The sequence below is a fragment of the Spodoptera frugiperda genome, chromosome 29, assembly GCF_023101765.2.
Source record: "Spodoptera frugiperda isolate SF20-4 chromosome 29, AGI-APGP_CSIRO_Sfru_2.0, whole genome shotgun sequence".
In the NCBI taxonomy this organism is placed as follows: Eukaryota; Metazoa; Arthropoda; class Insecta; order Lepidoptera; family Noctuidae; genus Spodoptera; species Spodoptera frugiperda.
Window position 1 is genome coordinate 7,352,351 of NC_064240.1, and position 16,956 is coordinate 7,369,306.

At 35.0% G+C, this 16,956-nt stretch overlaps 1 protein-coding gene across 2 annotated transcripts in view; it reads left to right on the plus strand.

Moving 5' to 3' along the window:
- LOC118268318 (short neuropeptide F) overlaps window positions 1-16,325 on the plus strand; it is a 59,891-nt gene extending 43,566 nt beyond the window's left edge. Inside the window, exons 4-7 of one of the 2 annotated variants that reach the window (XM_035582760.2) lie at window positions 7,175-7,350; window positions 13,323-13,433; window positions 14,978-15,076; window positions 15,437-16,325. In XM_035582760.2, coding sequence (XP_035438653.1) covers window positions 7,175-7,350; window positions 13,323-13,433; window positions 14,978-15,076; window positions 15,437-15,499 — 449 coding nt within the window. In that variant the 3' untranslated portion in view covers window positions 15,500-16,325. The remainder of the gene's footprint in view (window positions 1-7,174; window positions 7,351-13,322; window positions 13,434-14,977; window positions 15,077-15,436) is intronic. The other variant, XM_035582761.2, reaches the window with a different exon arrangement.
- Window positions 16,326-16,956: the final 631 nt, after the last annotated feature.

Genomic DNA, 16,956 nt, shown 5'->3' on the forward strand with positions numbered 1-16,956 from the left:
CAGATGACAAATACATGTTTCTAAGCAGTCTCGTTCCATTAAGACTTTCGTATACAAAAAATAATAAAACTATTATTTTGTGGCAAAATCCAAAACCTTCGTCATCGCGATTTTGTCGACCTATTAGTTTGCAATATCTTAAAGAATCTGATGAAGTAGTGAAAGCTAAAAAACAAGATATTGACAACCAAATTCAGAATTTATCACCAACAGAAATTCATATAGCTGATAATGTGTATACAATTAAACATGAGACTGTTTTTACAATGGTAGATGGGAAACTTTGTAATACACTTTCTAACACGAAGTCTACGATGAGGTGTTATTTATGTGGCGCCACTTCAAAAGAATTTAATAATCTAGATGTCATTTTAGAGAAACCTGTCATGACTGATTATATATCTTTTGGCTTATCAGTGTTGCATTGCTGGATCCGCCTATTTGAATCTCTTTTACACTTAGCATATAAATTGCCCATTCAGGAGTGGCGAGTGAATAAACATAATAAAGAGTTAGTTGAACAAAATAAAACAAGAATACAAGAGGAGTTTAAGAAGGAACTCTCTCTTATTGTAGATAAACCGAAACCTGGCTTTGGAAACAGCAATAACGGAAATGTAGCACGCATTTTTTCCAAAATTTTGAAAAATCAGCTATCATTACACATATTGATACGCAGTTGATAAAACGATTTTATATAATTTTGCAGACTATATCAAGTGGATTTAAGATAAATGAAGAAAAATTCAAAATATTTTGTCGAGACACAGCTACTCTTTATGTAACTCTGTATTCCTGGATGCCCATGACCCCAACTGTTCACAAAATATTAATTCATGGCCCCGAAATTATTAAACATGCTTTATTACCGATCGGTCAGCTAAGCGAAGAAGCACAGGAGTCCAGAAATAAGGATTTCAAATCATATAGAGAGCGCTTTAGTAGAAAAACTTCTAGAACAGAAAATCTTGTGGACATCATAAATCGTTTGTTTATATCCTCCGACCCTTTTCTAACCCTGATGCGCAAACTGCCTAAAAATAACCGAAAACCCTTCAATCCAGAGGTTCTTAATATGTTAGAAGAGGAATAAACGCTAATTATTATATTAATGTATTTTGGGTATTGTCTCCATACACCTTGCCCCAGTGTGCGTCGTCCGGCTGATGATGATCTCAATGTGATGTCAAACGAGTGATTGAGAGTAGTTTTGTCCCATTTGTTGATAAAATACAGTTAACTTACATAGGAATTTATAACACCCATGTTAAAACAATTACATTACACAAGTAGCTACTAATACGTGTGTTTCGTGTATTACAAGAAGGCGATATGTCAAGCTTTTAATAAGATTACGTTGAGAACAAGCGCGTAAGTAAACATATAGCGCGGTAACCGTAAATCTCAAATACGCGTCAACATCACGTTCTCTATTAACTATCACATTACTATTACTGTAATTTCGGATCACCTAATCAGGGACGGGCCTTTTGTAAGAGACGCAAATTAATTGGATCGGGAAATATGTTTCTATAAAGAATATTTTAGTTGTCTAGTTAGGTTCTGTATAAAATTAGTACTGAATACATTGTAAATATATACATTGATAATAATAGGTGTAATCTAGAGTATAACAAACATAACAACATAAGCGTATGCCATTGAGTTTTCAAATTGAAGGATGAATCTCACGAAATATATCTCTTTCACAAGAAAGTTGATAAAGAGTTTCCTTATAACTCCTACAAGTAAAATGAGCTGTGATATTACAATTTCATACAATTAATTAAAATATAACTTAATAAATCTCTATTGAGGAAAACTTATAAGTGTAATTGATTAATACTTGAATATCTAAGTGTTGAAGCTCTTAAAGTTACATTCAATGTTGACGATTCTATTTCAAAGTAATGTTTCGTTAATTCAATCGGGCTAACTCAGAAAATTAATCAAACCGCCCGTAGGGATAACAGAGAGATTTGCATAATTTTCATCCTATTGTATGTAAGACACAATTAACCAACTAGACAATAAAAACATTTAATTTTACTGAAGTTTAAGGAATCTTGTACAGATTCGTATTAATGATGAAAGTCGTGTTAACGTGAGAAAATTATCATAGTACTTAGTTTGTTTCGAAAAATGTAGTTTTAAAAGATCTCCAGGAATCTCTATCCATAGGTTATTTATCAAAGTCACATCATGCAGCTAAACGCTTTTGTTTATACAGTACCCACGTAAATGTTCTCAGATATCGTGATTTCATTTATTTAGACTGATCCAATCTGACAAACAATCCAGTCATGTACAATATTAGACTAAAACCAACAGTGCAATGATCAAAATAAATTCTTTCACAAATTCATTAATCAAAAAAACAACACGTATCGAATATTGTGCGGTTCATAATTAAAAACACGATCGAAATAAAAAATGCTATAACATGCGTATTGAATACTGATGTCAAATAAAATCGATTTAACTCATTTGTTACGATTCAGTGGAGTTTTATGTTTTTATGTATCTGTGCGATTTATACATAAACGAATCTACCTTTTATACGTACAAATATTCGTTCCTTGTTTCTAAATTGGTACAGTAAGAAGATCTATATGACCTTTTGATAAAAGAAAATACACTCGTACTTAATCGCATTAAAGTTATCATTGCTTTTCTTAAAGTAAATATTTCCATTCAGTCAAGTATACAAAATTATTAATATAAATTCCATTCAGTCCTATTTAGGTTCTAGTTCTGGTATACAGTGTACATCAAGATTCCTCCGGAATGGTCAATCTAAGCCACCTTTCAAGTTTCTTAATCAAAATTGAAATGCAAGGTGTGCACCGTGAATATTAACTAGCCTTTGAATCCTTGTTAGTGTTGCGAAACAATTTTCTTACTGCCTCATAAATTAATTATTTAGAGGAGAAACTTAAAATGTTTCGTATAATTACGACAAAAACGGAGATGCTTCCACAAAACTGTGCCTGAAAGCTTTTTCTATTGATTGTCCTCTGGCTTTTTCCATTTCGATAAATAACAGAAGTTTTTTCAATGTACGGCTATTTTTGTTCCTACTATAGAAGCCACGGTAAATATATTCGTATTTTTATTGATTCTTACACAATCAAATTCTGGCGTTCTGACTAACAAACGCCTACGGAAACAAGGAAAGTGATGCTGAGGAAACAACCACCGCAATCCCCACGAGTAATTAATTTTCAAATCACTAAGGAATCCCCTTTTTATACTAGGACATTTTGTGTTACTTTATCATTCAGGAATTTACCTTAAATACTTATATGGTTTTAGTTTATGATCTCCCTTTAGGGACTGTGATACTATTGGCACAACATTCCCAGCTAATAGAGCTGCGACTAACTTCATAGACTGCACAGCTTAAGTTGTATTACCTGTACATATTCTCGGGTTGATACGAATTATAAACTTGGTTGCTGTGTATTGCAAACATAATTAGGAATATCGGACTGCGGCCTTTGATAATCAACGATATGTTACAGTTATAAACTAGTTCTCGATACAGGATTTCAAGCTTTGGGACACGTGTTGGAATATTATTACCAGAGTTCATTCATTAGTGAGACTGAATATTGATACATTGAATATGTTTAGGAATACGGGGTTTCAATATCGTTCTTGTTTCAATATCAATATTTTTTAATGACATACGTTTTGAAGTGAACATTTTAAAGGTGTTTTCGCGATGCAACAAATGATCGCAGCTCTAAGAAATGACGGTACATTATAAAGCTACTGGAACACAATACATTAAAAATTCTCCCTACACTGTGTGTCGACTGACAAGCGTTCATATGTCTTTACAACAGGTGGCTTGTTTCACATGCTCGCAAGAATGACTTTTGATGTTTTCCTTTTGTGTCCGGAAAATTATATACAAGAGGACAAGTGCTTATTAAAATCGTAATTAAATAGCACCGTCTTTCCTTCTTATTCATTCAATATTCATTCGAAATTATGTTTTGATTTTCAAACTGAAAGTCTCTTTTAGCTTCACACATTATTCATTTCATGTGGAACTACGAACTGCGTATACGAAAGGTCAAACATTTACGTAACGAAGTTATGTAGTTCGATAGGTTTATTGACTACATACCTAACACATTGTTTTGCAAACTTTCTCTTATTATTTCCTAGAAACTTGGGCCGACAGTCTAGTTCCCCAGACTAGTCGGCAATGAAGCCATACTAAATAAACTAGGGGCGAACGTTTCTACAACATACACCTTAATACATACATTTTCTTCTCGTCAAAGGGATGTACGACACTCATTTTTCAGCATGGTTAATATAAAATTGTTGGGCAATTGTACTAGATATAAAACTATTTAATATTAAACATCGTTATCACATCCCGAATTGTTTGATTTTTTACGGAATGAATTATTTCCTACACTCTATTTTGTCCCTATTTACACTGTGACCAAATTACAACTGCCTTTAGTGTTTAACTTTATACGATTGTGGAATTTTAATATGCTCGTCGTTAATAACTCCTCATAAACGACTGAATCAATTTCGATGAGTTGAATGTTTGAGTAGAACACTTGAACGATTCAACAATTAGACTGATTTATTGTACAGGAATTTTATAATAATTATAGATACGGATAGCTACTTATTACATTCCTTTAGTCTGGAACGTATAGATATCGGGAAACCTAAAATATTTGGATATTAATTTATGGTAGGTATAAATCAATTTGGTCATTATTTTGAGAGCAATTTTAAGGATAATACTATTATTCTCTAGAAAAATGGGATAATATTGAAAATTACTCACGTCTTATATATCACGAACCTTCAAGAATATTGTCAAAAAAATACATTACGTGTAGTATAACTACAAAAATATTATTTAGATTTTTACGTGTAAAGCAGTACTAAGTTAATATTGCTATTTATTACTACTTAAAATAAACAGATTCTATTCCGGTTTGGTTATAATTCAACAATTTGTTTTAGATAGTTAATATTAAGCTGTATTTGACAACTCTCATAATTACAAATTCATTTATTGAAATAGTAACGTTATTATGGGGCAATTATTTGTATAGAGTATTACATAAACGTACCTATACCTTTTTTAATAATATTATTTGTCAAAAGGGAAAGCATACTCTTATCAATCGATTTAGAACCCTAAAACAGTGATAGTTATTTACTGCCCACCCAAATTTGAAAGGAAAACAAACACGATCGAGTGATTACGTTTACGATCAACAAGGATAACGCAATTTTATTGAGAAGTAATATACATTACTTCGTTGCAAGTGAAGTGGCCTACACTCTTAAATTAGTTAGTATATAATAAATGAAGAAGTGTTCCTGTAAATGTCACATTGATGTCGGGGACACTGGCCACGGCTGGGTGCCTATCGACCCTTAGACCGTCCCGTTCCACGCTAAATCTTACGGAGGATCTAATTTTATAATACATTGCGCCCGTGTTTACCGGAACCCCTTCTATCAAGGGTGATTGGGTAGATTGAAGATAGGAGAAGAAGTATAGATTTCTTCTTATCTTATTGGGAAAGGAAATTGGTAAGTTCTTTGATAAAATTGGTGAAAAATGTACTGGAAATGTATGACCTAGTCCTTATAAGCTAGCTAAGTAACAGACATAGGAACAGTAAGAAGCACTATTTAAAAAAATCTCATCTTATGAGCTTGTTCGACTATACTATTACTATTCACATAGTTTAAATTTCACTTTCTCGTAAATTGATTCGAATAAAATGTATGAAACTAAGCCACGTGTATGTTTATAGATGTAATTTAAATTCAAAGTGCAATGAATAGGGTTCCGTCCAAAGATAACAGCTACAGGTGGTGTAACCTCCACACGAGTCCAATTTAAAAATAAATGAGTTCGAGAAAAATATAGAGTAGTCTTCTAAGGACGGTAGCCGGCACAATGTGTATTTTTCTTTACGATACAGTATCGGGAAGTGAAGTACGAAATGGTATACATTGGTACAAGTAAATAATATCCTCAATGGAGTGTTTATAGGTACATACCCTGACAGTCAATTAGAGGAGGATGAGATAGAAGTATGATTGATAAATTACTTTGTAGTAGGTATATGGCCACGTACCTAGGTACGTGGTAATTATGCTATACAACATTGCTCATTACTATCATTTTGTAATTGGTATCAGAGTTAATTATACTAGAGACAGGTTTAAATTAGTTATTACGGCTAAAAGAGCAACGAATTAAATAATTTGTATTTGATTTTAGTGACCGTTTATCACTATTTAGTTCAAGAGCAGCTCGTTAAATAAATCGATATTGCTGAACAGTTTAAGTATGCTCCACACACATCCGATGGATAAATCTTTTTAAACAAGTTAACCGGTATGTACCGCAGTTGAGTTGTGCAAACTTTTGTTTAGCCTCCCAAAAGGCTTGTCCCAATAAAACTTGCCATACAACTTATATTACTTGATTAATAAGAAAAGTTATCTATTTGACGGTTTATTTTAGTCATATTTTGTTTTATGTGTAATTTTTGTAACGAAACTATATGCTTGTGTACTAGATTCAAGTACCAATATTTTATGTACGTATAGAAATGTTTTAAAGACTATTTTAGAATCTTCGGAAATATTTCTGTATATAATTTCCTATAATGTACCTATACAACATTAGTAGGATGTTTGTCTAAGTTGTAATCCATACCGTTCCATATGTTGTAACAGAGAAAGCAGTTGAATGCGAAGTCTTAGCATTCAGACGAGCTCAGACCGTATAATCTCTTACACTGAACATAACATGGTGGACATATTACCTACACGTACGTAGTTTATGCACCATAAACGTAAACATGGACATTTTACTAGACATTGGAAAATATACTCGTATTACAAAACTTTGTTATCCTGTTGATAAGAAAAAATGTGGTAATGTAGCTGTCTAATTTTCTTTCTGGATTGCAATAAAAATATAGTTTAGTGATAACAGTTCGGTAACCTATCGATTCATAATCGTAATAAAGCAAAAGAAGTACCTACTTTCAGGCGAGTAAACGTACTCGTAAAACATTCCAAAATCGATGATTAGTGAACATTAATTTAGGTTATTCCCTATTTTTTTATTACCTTAGTCAATATTTGTTCCTTTCTACAGCATCAGCGGCAGCGGACAGTCAAAACGGGTGGGGTGCGTTAGGCGGTCTGTACGCACTACTAGCCCAGCACGACGCGCTGGGCGGCCACGCACTCGCGCGCAAGTCCGTGCGCTCGCCGTCCCGCCGCCTGCGCTTCGGGCGCCGCTCCGACCCTGACATGCCTCCCCAAGCACCTGTAAGTAACGAAATAAAAGTTTGTAACAAACTTTGACTTAAGAAGATGTCAAACCAAGAGGTCGCAGTGCAGCCAGTGATTTCATAAAATATGACCATTAGTTTTATCATAGAAGCAATTAAAAAAATATCACATTTACTAACGTATTTATTCGTAAAGTATTAGGTACTTTACGAATACTAATGATTGAAACTATTATATTTGAAGATTTAACAACATTTTGCAGATAAATAAGGTAATAACATGGCCTCTGAAGCACTCTTAACAAGGTCAACCGTTTGAATCACTCATATTTAGCAATTGTATTAATTTGAATACATCAGTAATCTGTCGGTTATCAACATTTCGTCGAGCGTTCGGCGGCAATCCAATAAAGTCACATCTCCGGGAGACGTCTTAGTGAATTATCTCTATTAGATTCTCATATTTAAATGTCCCACAATATTGAGTTACCTCGACGACGTTTTGAGGTTACAATTTTTACTATTACATTGTTATAAATGATTCTAATGCTATGCTAAACTAATTTAAATTAATGTTTCTCCATTCAATAATACTGGAAAACTTTTTTTCGCTATAAGCATCTAACAAAATGTTCTAGAGTAGAACAGTTAGAAGCTTTCTTCAACTTAGTTTATTTTACGACACAATCTTTAAGATACCCAAACCAACACGTTCAAGTTATTAAAATCAAACTAGTAAACAAAATAACGTATCGAACTATCGCTACAAACTATGAGTCCATCCATTGAAACACTCACCTCGTTAATGAAAGACGAGTGAATGGGGCAAATACCTTTATGTGCATTGTGTAGTGTAAGCGCATAATCTGTGTACAACATCAGTTGTCAACGTCAGTTGTCAACGTCAATTGTCAATGGCAGTTTGAATTATACCGAGCTACAATGGGCTGTGTGTTTATTTGTGAGCTTCCCCAGTACTAAATACTATAGTGGCGACGAGGACAATTAGTTACGGTTTTGCGTGCGCATTCAATCTACAGTGTGTCACAATGTCGATTGGTAAAATCAAAGAGTTCGACATGCGGTCGGGGTTATGGACGTTTTATATGGACAGACTTGAGATGTACTTCAAGGTGAACAAGGTCACGGACGAAATGAAGTTACCGACGATGATTGCTAGTATGGGGGATGAAGCTTACGAGTTGCTGGTTAATCTCGCTAGTCCAAACAAGCCTTCGGAATTATCTTTCGTACAAGCTGGTGATTTGATGCAACAACACTTACAACCGCCGCCATCTTCGTTAGCGGAAAGATACCGATTTCGACAGAAACGGCAAGGTGCTACGGAGGATGTGGCCACATACGTAGCGGAACTGAAGAAATTGTCGCGGAATTGTAAGTTCAACACCAATTTGAACGAAAACTTACGCGACCAATTTATCTGCGGGCTGCGCAGTGACGTCATTCGGCAGCGGTTATTCGCTGAAAATGACACCATAAATTTTGCGGAGGCGGTCAAGTTGGCGTGTTCGTTAGAAGCAGCGGAGAGGGACGCAGCTGTGGTTGAGGGGAAAGGAGCATCAGAGGCGAGGAGTACGTGCTCGGTCCATGCGCTAGAAAAGTGCGCGGGGCGTGTCGGACAAGGACGCGGGCGCAGAGTAGGCGGATCGGGGCCGGTCAATGTCAGGATGGCGGGCTCAGCCGGGTCGGTGAACACAGGCTGCGCAGCATGCGGGGCGGCGAATCACGATTTTGAGAGGTGCCGCTATCGGAACTTTGTGTGCAGCAAATGTCAAAATGTGGGTCACTTGCGGCGGGTGTGTCCTGAGTGGAAAGGTCAAAGGTCGCAGGGAAACAGTGACGGTCAAGAAAAAGCAATTAGGCGCGGATTTCATTTCGGAGATCTCGACTACGGGACCAGTGATGAAGAAGGGGTTATCGAAGATCTAAATCTCATGGCATTAAATAATTATAAGGCGGTGAGTTTACCCATTCATTCCCATTCAACACACACCGAGGGTTATTTCGATACAATAGGTTAGTATATGGCTTAGCATCTAGCGTAGGAATTTTCCAACGCATTATGACAAAGTGAACTATGGAGTAGGTTTGTATTTGTAGGTTCGGTCCACCATTTACAAGTAGTGAATTTGCCACCTCTTTACAGGGTGACGGGGTGGAACACGTATTTACAGCCCCTTATCATCCCGCGTCAAATGGGGCGGCGGAGAACGCAGTCAGGACCCTAAAGAAGGTTATTAAAAAGGCTATAGCTGAGAACAAAAATATAGAATTGACCTTGAATAATTTCTTACTGCATTACCGTAATACCGAACATTGTTCTACGGGAGAAAGTCCGGCGATATTACTGATGGGCAGACGTTTAAGGACTAGGTTAGACGCGTTGAAACCAGATAGGGAAGGCAAGGTTCGTGAGTCGCAGCAGCGGCAGGTTAGAGGTAAAGGTGGGGAGAGTAGAGAAGTAGGAGTAGGTGACGATGTTTGGTACCGTCAGTATCTAAAGGCAGAAAAATGGCAACCAGGATCTGTGATTAAGTCAACTGGAACTAATGATTATAAAATTCTTGACGATAAGGGTAACGTTCACCATAGACATCTCGACCAGCTAAAGCGTAGAACGAGGAGTTCGCTTGTAGTCCCCACAGGTACGAGACCGTCTTCCGTGGACCCTCAGACTTTGGAGCCTGATATCCAGGCGGAGATCCCATCTGAGCGGACCGTAGTTCGAGGCGAGCAGCTGGGTGAGCCCGGGGGTAAGATAGGTACCAATACAGAGTCCGTTGAGGATTTAGGCATGCCAATCAGTGAGGACTTTACCACGCCTCCTACCACCCCAGTACCGACCCAGCCACGTCCCGTTCGGAGTTGTCGAGTGGGTAAAACCATAAACTATAAGTATTCTTAAGTTAATCATAATTTGTTAGATATTAAGTAGGTAATAAGTTAGAGAGGGGTAATTGTTGTAATTCTTAATTAAGTGGGGAGGGATGTAGTGTAAGCGCATAATCTGTGTACAACATCAGTTGTCAACGTCAGTTGTCAACGTCAATTGTCAATGGCAGTTTGAATTATACCGAGCTACAATGGGCTGTGTGTTTATTTGTGAGCTTCCCCAGTACTAAATACTATACATTGCGAAATGAAAATGAAAATGAAACAAACATCAGAGGTGGAGTCTAATCTAGAGTCTAGTCTTTCAACCTTTTACGATGCATCCCCCTTTATGTAGGAAAAATATACGATTCTATCTATGCGCTTCTGTATCTATTTTCTCAGAATTGCTTTTGAAAATAGAATGACTAAGTAGCTATAACAATCGTATCATTGTATATTAATACGTGATGCAAAAACTTTGGACCGCTATTTACGAAAATTGCGCGGACGTAGGAGCATAAAATTTGGTACACTTATAGTTTATGCGTAAGAGAAGTGAAGAACGCTAATATTTTTCAAAAATAATGCTTTTAAAGTTCATTAAATCAATAAATAAAACATTACACACACATGCATAGTATCTGATCGTATTTCACAAAACGTCAAAATCGATAGACATTGCGATGATATTGACGTCTAATATGAATAGAGTTTTATAAAAGAGTTTGTTTGAGTTTGAGTTAAATAAAAATTATCCTTGAACGTATGTTAAGTGGTATTGTAAATTAAATCGAATTTGGTTGAATTTCAACCACTAGGCGACCACTAGTCAAAATAAAATCAACATTTTTGTCACCTTGAGATATTTTCTCGTTATGCAGAAAGCAGGAAATTCATAATAAAACGTGAAATAACCGTAAAGAAAGCTGAATAAAGGAGCATTTAAAGTGAAGTGGTAGACGCAGGTCTTCCACAGAACCGCAGCGGTTTTGTGAGTGAAGCTCGGAGGCTGTAAGTGTTTCTCGAGTGGATAATGCATTATAATGTTCACCGACGACCAGATAACGTTACACACAGCTACCTACTCACTTACTCGGTGACGTAAAAGCTATCTCTCAGCCTTCCTCGCGTATTTTACTCTGTCATCGCCCTTACTAACTGAACGAGTATGATACGACATTATCGGTAGAGGAAGATTTGCAAATTTAAAAAGTAGTATTTCGAACTTGTACTATAGAACCTTTGTTTGATTATTAAGTTGGTCTGCTAAATTAAGTTCGGTTTTTTGTAACCAGGTATAATTGCTTTCCCCGATATAATAATTGATATAGCAAGCAACAGGTTTGCACATTCAGCTCTGCATTGGATTCAGTCACTCGTCAACGTCACATTGATTTTTATTTCTCCTTACAGTGAACATGCTCCCTGAAGTGTGCAAGCGTCTTGATATACATACATACATACATACTTACATATAAATGAAGACGAACGTGAATGACTTATCTACAAAGAAAACACAGCAAGACTGTGCCCTGTAACTTATGTAGTCACGACCCCTCACTTCTGTGTTCAAATCAAGACAAAGCCAATTTCATTAAATCTACCCCATTCATTCTCCGAATCTTTTATTACGTCTTCTATGTTATCTTGTTCAAAGATCTTAATTGTTAAGTTGTCCTCAACATACGTCACAAGCGTACCTTTCATGTTTTTGGTAAATTATATCTTAATTTCCTAAACCAGTGAATGCGCAAAGTAATTCGATTTGTCATATCTGACTTGTTCTGAATTATCAGTTCACTCTGAGCGAGTAGTATGAACATATTGACTGTTTGTACGCAGCGATTTTTTTTTTCAGTTAATGTTAGTGTACCTATTTACAGACAAAAGATTTATAGATATACAAATAATATGTCATTGTTTTCTATGGTGGTATAAAAGTATTTTGCATAAAAATGCGTAAAAATAAGCATATTTGTTAGTTAAGCACTTCCGAAGTAATGTAGACTTTGCAGTTTTTAACGAGCAGTAATTATATGATGCCTTTATCAAGCCAAGTTCAGATAACGAGCGCCAACTTTTCTTAATAAAAATACTTGTAACTCTAAACTCCTCATAAACAGTACTTAGTAATTAATATCGATAGTATAAAAGAGCTTCAGAAAACCTGTTTACATCGGCTTTAGACCGCTAAATGGAACTAGTCCCTGAGTAAACTAATTTAGTTCGAGATATTGCAATATTCAATGTTTAACCTGTGTTTGACATTTTGTTAACAAAATGGAGTTATTCACTGCGATGTCTTAAAAAAAGGACGGTTTTACTCTAATGTAGAAAGTTTACTTTAATGAAGAATTTTAAACTCACGACTTTGTTGAGAGAAACTAAACCAGAGAACGCATCTTAATACAATGCTTACATAACATCCCTTATGTAAATTATTTTTGTAATCCTATATTCATCTATCAACATGCCCAATAAACAATAATGTCTAAATTTTTATACTCACTAATCGCTGAACGCGTAATTTTCTAGCTGAACACATTTGTATAACTCAATTTTGTTAACTTATACACCCTTTCATCCCTAATTTTATGAAGCCCCGTCTTATCCCTCGCCCCATTAGATCTCCATATATGTACAACGAGGTATAAATTAATAGTTCTGCCCTTTAATATTAGGACACCTATAATTTTAGCGATAAATTTACACACTTCAGTAAACTTTCGTGTTTTCGTCACTTAAATATTTTGCTAATATCTGTTGGACATTATGACGTTAGTGACCACGAAAATGTAAGAAGTTTGGCATGATATTAAAGATGTACATATAATGGTAAAAGCTATAGTCCCCACCTGTGTACTCTGAAGGCATTTAGGCAGTTTCCCTACAAGATGAGAACATTATCACACTTTTGTTAACTTCAAGATTTCCTTCGATGAAAAAGTTTTGAATGTGAACATTATTTTGTGAAAATTACTAGGCTAATATTTGGGTTAGTGGGTCTCTTATACATTTTGGTTCATGAATAAAATAAGGCAATCACATTGGACGTCAAGAATATTCTCTATATTTTTTTTTAATCACGGTATACTAAAATATGCTTTGTTGCAGTTGGACGAGATGAATGAACTGCTTTCCCTGCGCGAGGTTCGTACTCCCGTGCGCCTGCGCTTCGGTCGCCGATCTGAGGAACGTGCTGTGCCCCACATCTTCCCCCAGGAGGTAATAAACAACAAAATATTGATGAATAATCTTGAAGTATGAATAATGACGAGATAATTAAACACCTGTTTTCTTAAAAATCTCGATTAGTTAGTGTATGTATGTATATAATTGAAATCTTTCGTTTCTGCAACTTATCAAATTTATCTAATTATATTTATCTATAGAGGAAATTTCATTTCAATATCACTAAGTAAACAAATGTACTTACACTGTGTCACTCCGCAAATAGTAACAAAACTGCAATAGGAACTTATAGCAGCCTATGTAGCACCTCGTAAAACTATAAATATCTAGTGAAAAGCGACGTATCTACTCCAAGATCCTATTGATTCGAACATCGTAAAACCCTTGATGTCGTGTAAACCCGAGTAATGAAGTTATTCCCTCTAACAAGCCACTATGAGATCTTTTACGACAATTGACCAAGTTTTATGACCGACCTTTTTGTAAAACAATCGGACGATACCATTATTTGAAAAGCAAATTGTATTGTCGTCACCGATTAGATTACGTTTTAAAGCCTGGTAGGCAGTTCTTAATGGCCTATAAATGCCTAATTTTACTGTATGACTTGTGTATTATCATTTGCGTTATAATACGACAAAGTTCGTAAAAAACTTTTAATAACAAATCTTTTAAAACTACTAAAGTGAAACCCGTTTAAGTTCGTATTAGTTTGCAAACATACGATAATATTTTAAGAAATTAGTTTTCCGTACTTTTGCTGGAAAACCGCTATTGGCATTTATAAATTTGTAATTGACGTCATTCGAAATACAATGTAATTATAAAATTAGCTTTAACTAGTATTATACTAATAAAGCCAGTTTTCAAAAGCAACGTTAATATTAGTCAAATTAAAATGAAATTGGCTACACCCTATGAGATAATCATGTCATTAAACATGCGTCATGTCAATAAACATGTTATAATTAGAAGCAAAGCGTGGGGCGTTGATTACTAGGAATCTTTCTACACATTTTATTCTATAGAAATGATGGCGAACAACGATCTAATTGAATCAATCAATTGCCGTATGACATATAAAGGGTGAGGTTAATATTTGTGCACCCGCCCAATCCTCAGGGCATTTGAGACCTGTTAATAATTATGTTACGTTATTTGTACAACATTGTCACTAATAATCCCATCCTTTATAAAGGCCACGACGTCAAGGTTTAGTCACGGTTGGCCCTACTATTTGAAGAGGAGTTTTTAGATTACATTCGTGTGAATCAATAACATAAAGTTCATTCATTGTATAAAAATAAAAATTAAATACTTAGTCGTTTATTACTTTGAAAGTTTATGCTTTTATGTTCATCAGATACTTCAACAAACAAATAAAAGTTTGGTAATAGTAGTTGGCCAATATTGAATTAAAACTTAACTTGCAAAGATATTTTATGTTGTTGTAGTACATCCATCACATTGTTAACTTACAGCTATTATAGTTCTAAATCCCCATCGTAATTAATAGTTATAGGCTTATTTACCCATTCTCCTGAGTTTGATATAATTGTATAATAATTGAAGTTTAGTTTTTAACACAGGAGCAAGACCGTGCCGTACGTGCCCCCTCTATCCGTCTCCGGTTCGGACGCCGATCGGACAACAATATGTTTCTACTCCCCTACGAAGTAAGTCAATTCATCAAATTCAACCATAATTACATTTTGTAAACATTTTGTCCAGTTTACATTACCGTTACAAAATTGTTTCTGCTTCCAACTTTTTTTGAAACATAAATTATTCACAGGGAACTAAAAGCCGGTCATAATTATACACTTAAAGATTCAAATGTAAATGCGACAAAATATTTAAGCATTTATTTTCTGTGTTTCCGTCCTATTTAATGTTTTATGATCAGGACGTTCCAGTTATTCAATGTGAATATTATAAAGTACTGTAAAAAAGTAACCTGTATTCTATGCTGATATAAAGTTCCGTTTACTGTCCAGGTACCTCGCATCACTAATGTTGTGTAAATTTTGTTCCAGTCGGCCCTGCCTCAGGAAGTAAAAGCCAACGGCTCCGTGGAAGACGACAGACAACAGGAATAAACGCAACATATCCGTATACATCTACATATAAATATACCCGCCCCCGTCAAAACTTTTATTAACAATTCTTTATCAGGGCACTACGTCCTATCAGTACATAATTATGTGTCATATTAAACAAATACAATCGATTTTTAGATGTTATTCAACTTAATTATAAGCTATGTGTACATAATAATCAGTTAGTACCTTGTATGTTTTAACCGATATATAATTAGACGAAATATATAACTATCAAACTTTTACTCAGTTCGTGGAATTGGTAAATAAATAATTTGATTGACTTGTCAAAATGCTTTCTTCAGCAGCTAAAAATGTTATAAATGTTATTGATATCGATGATATTCTAGTCAATATGAAGTAAGACTGTCTCTTTTATTTGATCTCTGTTTCCAATTAGTTAAAATTGGTACGTAATACAATGAAGAGCAAAATTAGAATCTGGTTTATTTGTGAGTCAAGTAGATGTTATGGTACCTATAATTAAAAAGTTATCGTTCACTGAAAGTGTACCGCTGACTACACATTGACTAGCTTCGAAGTTTGCTCTTGATTATATTGTGGACTGTACATGTATGTATATTATATGAACTTGCTGCGAAGAGTTGTACATTTTAAGAGCTGGGCAAATGTAAAACTTCTTCGCCTCTCGTAGGTACTATTTGATTTAATCTCTTGGTAACTAACAGTACAGTATCGTAGTTGAATTTAGATCATTATGCAAATACATTATTTATTATATTAAGTGTAGTGAAACTATGTTTAGTTTTGTATGGATATTATAGTGCAATTGATGAGTTGAAAAATAAAATATTTCCAAGGGATATTATTCGTGTTTCATTGAAGTTCATTCCTAAATCTTCTAATAAAGTATACCTAAAAAGTAACGGTAATGAACATGACGATATCTGACACTTTCCACCAGTTATGTTGTATGACAAGTTCCTCGTAATCAGAGTTAAACCTTATGCCATAAAACTGCAAATCAAATACTAAAAACTAAGCTAAACCGATAGAAAGCTGTCGCTGGATGTAGGTTCACATTAGTGTCCCGATTTCAAATTTAATGATACGTGACATAAACTGCCATTGTAAATGTTAGCTGAATCAGTGAGAGTGCACCTATAGAGCAGTTTATGTCAGAGTTGATTAAGGCAAAAATATGTTAGTTAAAATCTATACTGAATCTTTATAAGTGTTTCAGAAAATTATTGTTTCGATAGATAGTGAGGTAGACCTGAATAAATAAATTGGCCGAAACTGTCACATCGACGCTGGAAAGGCAAAATGTATTAAGCGCCACTTTGGTCGAAAATGAGTTATATATACCGTTGGAATCGCCTGATTTTTCTCTTTCGAATGGTCTATGTCACGCCTTAATTTGAGCACTTTGATGGCGGTTAATACACCGGTGATTTTAGACTTTTTCGTATATTTTTTTGTTTTAAATCCATTCA